The sequence below is a fragment of the Eubalaena glacialis genome, chromosome 12 (assembly GCF_028564815.1).
Source record: "Eubalaena glacialis isolate mEubGla1 chromosome 12, mEubGla1.1.hap2.+ XY, whole genome shotgun sequence".
Taxonomy (NCBI): Eukaryota; Metazoa; Chordata; class Mammalia; order Artiodactyla; family Balaenidae; genus Eubalaena; species Eubalaena glacialis.
Window position 1 is genome coordinate 97,081,446 of NC_083727.1, and position 10,510 is coordinate 97,091,955.

Genomic DNA, 10,510 nt, shown 5'->3' on the forward strand with positions numbered 1-10,510 from the left:
GGTTTAAACTTAGGAATGTGGAGTGGGCATAGCTGAAAGAACAGAGGCTGATTTAGATTGAAGCCGACCTGGTGATGGAGCTCAGCTCTGATTTTCACTGGCTGTTATGTCTTTGGGGAAGTTAGTTAATAGTTTTCATTATCAGGTTTCTCAGCTCCCAAATGAGGTGACCACCCACCTCACTGGGTTGTGTGTGCGTTAGATGAAATACTGAAGGGCAGTCAGTAAAAGTTGAGTTCCTTTCCCGTTTATCCTGGAAAAAGTTATACCAACGAGATAAACGGCTACAATACACATATGTGTGTAACACGGGACAAAAGAGTGACATACATGTGCTGTGTGCGGGGTAGGGGACGGTCAAGGAAGGCCTCTGGGAGAAAGAACACTTGCACTGAACCTTCATCAATAAGCAGGAAGCCACCGGCAGGTTCAGGTTCGAGGAAGGAGAGCGATGCAAGCAGAGGCAGTGGCAGGTACAGAAGTATGGAAAGCAAGCCCAGGAGGAGCAGGAAACAGCAAATGATCTTATGGGGCTGCACTACGGTGCTGCAGTAACTCAGAGTGGGACACTGGGCACTGAATTTAATAACAAAAACAGTAGGTAATAGGGGCAGGACAGGAATAAAGACGTAGAGAATGGACTTGAGGACACGGGGAGGGGGAAGGGTAAGCTGGGATGAAGTGAGAGAGTGGCATGGACTTATATACACTACCAAATGTAAAATAGATAGCTGGTGGGAAGCAGCCGCATAGCACAGGGAGATCAGCTCGGTGCTTTGTGACCACCTAGAGGGGTGGGATAGGGAGGGTGGGAGGGAGAGGCAAGAGGGAAGAGATATGGGGATATATGTATATGTATAGCTGATTCACTTTGTTATACAGCAGAAACTAACACACCATTGTAAAGCAATTATACTCCAATAAAGATGTTTAATAAAAAACCCCAATAGGCAATAGTAACTGAGCCCGACGTGCTCGATATCAGTCTAAGTGCTTTGCCTATATTAGGGTTATAAGGATTAGCTGAGGTGGTCCATGTAAAATACTTAGAACAGTGCTTAGCACATAATATGCCTTCAATAACTGTGAATTGTTGTTATTATTATTGCTCTTCCTGGACATTAGGAATTGAGGTAATTTGTTACGGATCAAGGTTATTTCTCATTTGTGAGAAATCACAAGTTGAAAAAAGAAGTTAAGAAGCTGTTGAAGTGGGTGTTAAGTTCCCAGTGAAACATGCAGAATTGCTGAGCGAGTGGACACCCACCCAAAACTGGTGGGCGCAACCTGCCCTTGCGTGTGACCTCGAAGCACGACTCGCCTGTAAGCAGAGGCAAGCACCAGGTAAGCAGATAGTTGGCACTGAGATGGTGTGGTGACAAGGCAGGGAATTTAGAGTGCTGACAAGAAAATAAAGTGTTGGCCTGTGATTCTGACCCAAGAAGCAAGTAAAATGGAGAGGGATAATGGTTTAGGAAAATGCACACCAGAATATAAACGCTCAGGGAGGGCAGGAGCTCTGGTTCTGTTTTGTTCACTGCTGTATACCTTCAATGCCTAGAGCAGTGTCTGGGAGAGTTGGCATACAAATATTTAGGGGGCTTAAAAGCAGAGAGGTGTTTCCTGCTGGAACTTCACAATTCTACCTATGAAGTTCTCTTGACAATAGATAAAACAGACAGATCTTCTCTCTACTTTTGTATATGTGTGAACTCTTCCATAAAAAGATGAGGGGTCAGTGGGTGGAAGGTCCAGATGAAATGAGAGTGGTCAAAGTGGAGCAGTTACACAGGCAGGTAGGAAGGAATTCTAGTTGTGGTTAAAGCAGTTATGGGAGATGACGAGGTCCAAGGGGTGACTGAGGAGGGAAGGAAGTCATCAGACACGTAGGAGTCTGAGAAGTTGAGGGGACATGGTGCTGGATGAGGAGTCACTCAAGATAATGGTGGGAATTAGAGTGTAGAAGATGGAGGTGTGTCAGGTGGTAAAGCCTATGATGACTGAAGCAAAGTGCTGGGAAGTGGGCAGAGGAGAAAACCACGTAGGGGAAAGTAGCCTAGCCTAATGGCATTGAGAGTGGAGGGATGATTGTCTGGAAGCATCAATGTGGAGTAAGGAAGAGTCGATCCCATCAACTACTACAAGATAACAGAAAATCATCCCTTGAGACAGCACGGAGGAGTGGGAGTGGTGTGCCCAGAAGGCCAGGTTTCTGTTGCAGCAAGGAGGTGCCTGAGGCGAGGGAAGGCTGGTGAAAAGCTGAGGACGTCCAGCCTTTATTCATTGTGGGAGGGTCTGGCAGTGGGGAGGAGCAAGGAAGTACTGAGCAGTGAGGGGCTGAGACTGAGGCGGAAATCCACGGTCGGGGGCACTGACCTATGCAAAGACGATGACTTTCTCTAGAGGAGGGGGCCTGGACTAGTGAGCCCCTTGACCAGGGAACTGCATTAAAAAAGATTTCCTATCTAAATGGATAAAATAAGTTTTGCTTTTAAACAGGGTAATATTTAACTGGTCTTAGCCTGCCTTATGGGTAATTCACTCCTGATAAATCCTTATGTATTCTTAGCTCCCAAATTAATACCCATTTACAAGAAAACACCAAATTCCATGAAAATGGACTCAGTTACTTTAATATTAACATTGATTATCACATGACCCAAGGCCATTTCCCTTCCTTCTGTAATATGGTTGCTGTCTACCAGCACTCCATACCTTATATTTAAGACTATATTTACACACAAATTACATTTGTGAAACACAACTCTTATGTAAGTGAACCTTGAATGTAACCATCTGCCTCCCACCCCAAAAGAATAGTAGAGGTAAAAAACAAAACAAAAAATGAAATAAAGCAGAGGATGTGCCATTATAAGCTAGAAAATCACAAGTTCCAACAGAGTGTGACATGAAGAATGGGGCCCTTATTTTGTGGTGCCAGCTTCTCTGTGGAATGCAAAATCCAGTCTTCATTGATGATGATAATAATGATAATAATAGTAATTAACACTTACTATATGCCAAACTCTATTCCAAGCACTTTCTATTAGCTTATTTAATCCTCACAATAACCCTATAAATTAGGTGCATTATTTCCCCTGATTTACAGGCACAGAGAGGTTAGGTTAGGAAGCAGAAGTAGGATCGGCAATTAGGCACCCTGCCTCCAGACCCATGTTCTGCCTTTAAGCACAAAGAAATGTCTTAGGAGACCGAAAACTGATCTTTCGTAACATGAATAAGCACATTTTGGTGCAACAGGATTTTGTTTGTTTGTTTTTAAAATTTATTTATTTATGGCTGTGTTGGGTCTTCGTTTCTGTACGAGGGCTTTCTCTAGTTGTGGCAAGCGGGGGCCACTCTTCATCGTGGTGCGCGGGCCTCTCACTATCGCGGCCTCTCTTGTTGCGGAGCACAGGCTCCAGATGCGCAGGCTCAGTAGTTGTGGCTCACGGGCCCAGTTGCTCCGCGGCATGTGGGATCTTCCCAGACCAGGGCTCGAACCCGTGTCCCCTGCATTGGCAGGCAGATTCTCAACCACTGCGCCACCAGGAAAGCCCGGTGCAACAGTATTTTGAAAATCCATTGAATCAAATACAAGACACATCTCATTCATACAAAAGTAAACCTTCAACTGGTGGAAAGTGTGAGGAATGGAATTTTTATGTGTGCCTAATTCCCTCCTCCCTCCTACCTAAATTAGGCAGAAGAATCTATACACTTCCTGTGGTTTACCAGTATTGAGCCACCCTTCCCCCATCACTTTGTTTTTTTGTTTTTGTTTTTAATTTTTATTGGAGTATAGTTGATTAATAATGTTGTGTTATTTTCAGGTGTACAGCAATGTGAATCTGTTATATACATATATCCATTCTTTTTAAGATTCTTTTCCCATATAGGCCATTACAGAGCACTAAGCAGAGTTCCCTGTGCTATACAGTAGGTCTTTATTGGTTATCTATTTTATATATAGTAGTGTGTATATGTCAATCTCAATCTTCCAATTTATCCCTCTCCCCCTTACCCCTTGTAACCATAAGTTTGTTTTCTACATCTGTGACTCTATTTCTGTTTTGTAGATAAGTTCATTTGTACCCCACCCCTTTTTTTAAGATTCCACATATGAGCGATATCATATCATATTTGTCTTTCTCTGTCTGACTTACTTCACTCAGTATGACAATCTCTAGGCTGGAGGAATCAGGCTCCCTGACTTCAGACTATACTACAAAGCTACAGTAATCAAGACAGTATGGTACTGGCACAAAAACAGAAATATAGATCAATGGAACAGGATAGAAAGTCCAGAGATAAACCCACACACCTATGGTCACCTAATCTATGACAAAGGAAGCAAGAATATACAATGGAGAAAAGACAGTCTCTTCAATAAGTGGTGCTGGGAAAACTGGACAGCTACATGTAAAAGAATGAAATTAGAACACTCCCTCACACCATACACAAAAATAAACTCAAAATGGATTAAAGACCTAGATGTAAGGATGAACATAATAAAACTCTTAAAGGAAAACATAGGCAGAACACTCTTTGACATAAATCGCAGCAATATCTTTTTTGATCCACCTTCTAGAGTAATGAAAATAAAAACAAAGGGGACCTAATTAAACTTAAAAGATTTTGCACAGCAAAGGAAACCATAAACAAAATGAAAAGACAACCCTCAAAATGGGAGAAAATATTTGCAAACGAAGCAACCAACAAGGGATTAATCTCCAAAATATACAAACAGCTTATGCAGCTCAATATCAAAAAAATAAACAACCCAATCAAAAAATGGGCAGAAGATCTAAATAGACATTTCTCCAAAGAAGACATACAGATGGCCAAGAAGCACATGAAAAGATGCTCAACATCACTAATTATTAGAGAAATGCAAATCAAAACTACAATGAGGTATCACCTCACACCAGTCAGAATAGCCATCATCAAAAAGTCTACAAACAATGAATGCTGGAGAGGGTGTGGAGAAAAGGGAACCCTCCTACACTGTTGGTAGGTAGGAATGTAAACTGGTACAGCCACTATGGAGAACAGTATGGAGGTTCCTTAAAAAACTAAAAATAGAGCTACCATATGATCCAGCAATCCCACTCCTGGGCATCTATCTGGGGAAAACCATAATTAGAAAAGACATATGCACCCAGTGTTCATTGTAGCACTATTTACAATAGCCAGGACATGGAAGCAACCTAAATGTCCATCGACAGATGAATTGATAAAGAAGATGCGGTACATATATACAATGGAATATTACTCAGCCATAAAAAAGAATGAAATAATATCATTTGCAGCAACATGGATGTCCCCCATCACTTTGGCGTGCATCTCTGAAATCTACCTGGCTATGTAAAAGCAAATGCTTGAAAAGCAAACCAGTCAGGTTACTGACAGGTAACTGAGAATTCTGTTGTATTCTGTCAACCCGAGACATATTCTCTTTTTTTTTTTTTTTAAATAAATTTATTTATTTATTTTTGGCTGCGTTGGGTCTTTGTTGCTGCACACGGGCTTTCTCTAGTTGCGGCGACTGGGGGCTACTCTTCGTTGCAGTGCACAGGCTTCTCATTGTGGTGGCTTGTCTTTGTTGCAGAGCACGGGCTCTAGGCACGCGAGCTGCAGTAGTTGTAGCACACAGGCTCAGTAGTTGTGGCTCGCGGGCTCTAGAGTGCAGGCTCAGTAGTTGTGGCGCACGGGCTTAGTTGCTCTGCAGCACGTGGGATCTTCCCGGACCAGGGCTTGAACCCTTGTCCCCTGCATTGGCAGGCGGATTCTTAAGCACTGCACCACCAGGGAAGTCCCTGAGATGTATTAATTCTTAACTCTATAGAAACATACTTTAATTTTAGCTCTCTCAATAATGCATAACGCATAACACAAAAGCATGTTCTCTTATTCATGACGGAGCAGGGAACTTTCAAATTTGTGAAGGATTCAACAAAAATGATTAAGCATTTTGCAAATAGGAATTTCTCAAACATAACACAAATGTGGCAGTGTTGTGACGAGGAAGGAGGATGGGACTAAAAACTAGAAGAACTCTGGTTAGTCTTTCATATGGCTACAGCAATCTTGGGAACTTAACCTCTCTGGCCCTCAGTTGTTTACATATAAAATGATGCCCACCTGATAGGAGTTAGTCTCTAAGGTCTTTTAACTGCTGTAAAATTTTATGACTAACATTTTATCAGCTTTTCTCTTCTGAAAAATAAAACTATACACATAGGCATAGATAAGGTACAGCTGATTTCATAGAGGTTTGTTCCAGAAACAAACATAAAAGATAAGTAAAACATATGGAAACATATAGAAAGAGAGGTTTTAAGGTCTGCTGAAGATTTCCACCTTCAGGCACCAAAACTTAAAAAAAACTAATTCTGGATGGAAAGTGTTTTTTTTTGTTTTTTGTTTTTTTTTAAACACCTACGCTTTCTGAAATGTGCAAAGTAAACATATAGAACATAACTTAAATAAAAAATATAACTAAATAAAAATAAATAATATATATTATTTATTATATTATATATAATATATATAATTATAATATAATTATATAATATATTATTATATATTATATAATATATATAATATATAATATATAATAATAATATAATATATATAATATATATTATTAAATAAAAACATATATAAAATATAATGGTCATCGTGTTTCTCCTATTAGATGTACATGGTAATATTATTACTAAAGCTAGGACAAAGGGCACTACTGAGAGAAAATGAGGTAATACCTGGCGCCTCTTATAAAGCTGTTACATCCATCTTTGTTTTTTCCATCCCTTCTCCTGGTGCTCCTCTCTTGTCCTTCTAGTCACAGCACCCCAGACACAGAGCTTAATTTAAAATATTGTTGACTAATGCAATACCCTATAATGGTAGGCTCCTCTTCTCTAAAACCCTTAGCATATTTTAAGTAGCAAAAAAAAAATGTGTTGCTGCTATTTTTACTTCACTTTTGCCCTCCAGTGGTATGTAAAGAGTAAAAATAAGAAGGAAAATGGTTATAATGAAGACAGCCACCTCAAGGCACAAGGAACAGGGCTAAGATCTATACACTCAACCCATGAATCAAGCAGGGATTGTTTTTAAAAGGAATAAGTTAATTTTTTTCTTTTTCAATCTACTTTATTGAGGTATATTTTACATACAACAAAATGCTCCCATTTCAAGCGTACAGTTTGGTGAACTTTGACAAATGTATACATCTGTCATTCCTAGTCAAGCTGCAGAACTTTTCCATCTGCATCTTGTACCCTAAAAAGCACCCTAGTGCCTCTGCAGGCAATTCCTTCCTGCCTGTAGCTTCCAGGCAACCACTGATCTGCTTCCTGTTATTACAGATTAGTTCTGCTTGTTTAGAACTTCATACTGATGGAGTCATGCATTAATACGGTGGTTTCTTTTGTGTCTGAGATTCATCCACGTTGTTATATATATCAGTAATTTCTTTTTATAATATCACTGAGTATGCATGAATATACCACAATTTGTTTATCCATTCACCTGCTGATGAACTGATGGATACATTGTTTCCAGTTTTTTACTATTATGAATTAAAGCTGCTATAAACATTGTCTGGTATTATGGTAATATATGTTTAACTTTAAAATAGATTGCCAGTTTTCCAAAGCAGTTGTACCATTTTACATTCTTACAAGCAAAATATGAGAGTTCTAGTTATTCCGTATGTTGGCCAATATTTGGTATCTTCAGCCATTTTAACTTTAGCCATTCTAGTAAGTGTGTAATGGCTCATTGCGGTTTTAATCTGCATTTTCCTGACAACTAATGACGTTTAACATTTGAGCTAAAATTTGATTATATTTATATATATGTTTCCCAATTGCAACAGAATATAGTAGTCTCTAGGGAATATCTTTATTATTTCTGTATTTCCAAACTAGATTTTGCAGAAGAGGATTATAGAAATCTAACTCATATGCCATAGAAAAAGATCAGTTTATGGAACTCAGTCTGACTTCCAGGTAAAACGGCACTATGGTACAGTGTTTACAATGAGCGCCCACAAAAATAAGCTCCCAGTTGCCAGGTAGAGCTATAATGTTACCACCTCTACTGCCACCATCTGGTAATGATAAAAACAAATTTAGAAGATACCACAGGATTGTACTGTTCTTGGTCAGGAAAAGTCAAATTTCGAATTCAACTCTGTTTCTCATGCACACATCTTTGAAACTATACAATGCGTGCAAACTGATTTATTCTTTAGTTTTAATTTCTTTTAAAGAAGTAGAGCAAAATATTTTAATTTCCCCAAATTCAGGGAAGATGCATTGTGAAGTAACTCCTTTTCCATTTGTTGCAAGACTTTGTTCAGATTACCTTCGTGCTCTATCAATAGCCTATCTTGACGATAACCTGTTTCCTAACTTCAGTCGTAGACTGCTGAGACTTAACCGTAGACAGCTAGCTATACGGGGAAAAAAAAATGTATGCAGTACTTTTAATCTCTTACTGCACAATTTCAAGATATTCGCTGGGTTATCCAATAATTTTCCTCCGCAGACTCACAAATGTTAACCTCAGTCCTTTTTTGTGTCTCCTCTTCACGCCCAGGGAGCTAGCTACCAGATCACGTGCTGGAGGGCGAGCAGCTGTGGCAACCTGGCAGTGACACCGAGGAAGAGCCCGCGGCTCCGTCCCGCCCTCTAGCCTTCAATTGCAGGTTTCTCCCCAGTTCGCTCTTCTAGGGGGTCCTCCCCTCCGCCCTCTGCCCATTGATTTCAAGATTCTCCCCCAGTTCGTTCTTCCACAGGGTCCCCGGCTCAATACTACCGAAAATCGCCGGGAGCCCAGCGCCGCCGGCGCCCAGCAGCTCCCCGCTCAGGCCCGCCGGCTGCACCTGCCGAGGCCCCCGGGGCTGCACCTGCCGAGGTCCCCGGGGCTGCACCTGCCGAGGTCCCCAGGGCTGCACCTGCCGAGGCCCCCGGGGCTGCACCTGCCGAGGTCCCCGGGGCTGCACCTGCAGAGGGCTCGCCCGAGCCTCCGCCCGGCCCGGCCCGGCCTCACGGTCCAGTCCGCCTCCTGGGCCCCAGAGCTGCTTCTTGGGCACCCGAGAAGGCGGGGGCTGAGTGGGGTCCTGAATGGGCTCCCCGTTCTCAGTCCCCTGGCGCTTAAGCAGCTCTGGACACCCTCTACCTTGGGACCGCCTCCCGCCCGAAGCCCCTAGTTCTCGCAGCTGCTCACCGGTTTCCGCCCGCGGGGCGCGCTGCAAGAGCGGCGTGCGGTCCTCGCCCTCCTCGCCGTCGCTCGGAGCCGGGTCCGGAACCGGGGACTTCATGACGTCTCCAAGGAGCGGCGGCACCGACCACCCAGCGGAAAAGAAAACTCAGACTCAACAGCCGAAGACCCCCCCCGAGCCGAGGTGGCCGGGCCGAGCTGGGCCGCTGGCACCGCCCCCGGCCTGGCACCGCCCCGCGGCCACGTCTTGCCTCGGACCCCGCCCAGGGGCGGCTACGCAGACTCCGCCCCTGTCGCCATCTTGGGTTCCGGCAACTCGGCAGCCGGTTGGGTGGGGACGGCGGGATTCGGACCTCCGGGCTCGGCGCGGCGCGGTGGACGCCTGGGTAGCCGGCCCGCCAGGTCGCTGGTGTTCTAAGGAACAGCGTTCCCCTCGCTGGCCCTCCGTTTACAAGGAGCTCGGGGAGCAGGGGTGGCTGGGAACTTTGAGGCGGGCGGCAGGGGCTTAAATCGTGCATAATTAAGGGGAGGGCTTAGACCGAACTTGGAGCGGATGTTTTGTATTTGATGTTCAGTTATAGTAGTAAATTGCCGTGAATATTAGCAACCCTGGTACTATCTGCCCGTGACAGCATATTGTCTCTAGGATACCCTTTGAGGCGGAAAAACAGGCAATAGAAACATAGTTGAGTCCTATGTAATTGCCTACTTTGTAGGTCAAAATAACCCAGTATCAGCAGTTTCATATGGTTCACTCTATAGAATCATCTGACGTACGTCTCCACAGGTCTAAATCGAACAGGTTCTCCTGGCATTTGCTGACTCTAAGGTAGAAGCGCTAGGAAAATGCACTAGCCTGCCTTGCGGGGAGGGGGTGGGAGTGGGACAGACCTCTTCTGACCACAGGCAGTTCTCTGTGGGTCATAAAGAACTGGAGATGAAGGGGAAAATGAGATACGGTAGGTGCCCTTGGGGAGTTCACTGCAGCAGGGAAGAAACCCACAAGCCAGCAGTTAAATCAGCCAGGTCAGAGGCTTGGTGAGGTCCACGTGGGAACAAATGAGAGGGTCAGCCTTGTCCGGAGGGGAGGGTGGCAGCGACTGCTGGAGGCATCCGTAACCTCCAGATCGGTAAATGCTAGCAAGGTCATCACGTTACAAGGAGGACAAATCAAGCCTTGTTTCTGAGTTACTAAAATTATCATGTATGAGATTTAAACTGTCCGAGGAGGATTCTGGCCCGTCAGGAATCTTGTAGAGCAACGCCCCTTAAA

General features: G+C 43.5%; 1 protein-coding gene across 4 annotated transcripts in view; it reads right to left on the reverse strand.

Moving 5' to 3' along the window:
• Nucleotides 1-9,448, reverse strand: part of SLC17A5 (solute carrier family 17 member 5) — a 48,036-nt gene extending 38,588 nt beyond the window's left edge. For all 4 annotated transcript variants that reach the window (XM_061206755.1, XM_061206757.1, XM_061206756.1 and 1 more), the window contains exon 1: nt 9,244-9,448. In XM_061206755.1, coding sequence (XP_061062738.1) covers nt 9,244-9,337 — 94 coding nt within the window. In that variant the 5' untranslated portion in view covers nt 9,338-9,448. The remainder of the gene's footprint in view (nt 1-9,243) is intronic.
• Nucleotides 9,449-10,510: the final 1,062 nt, after the last annotated feature.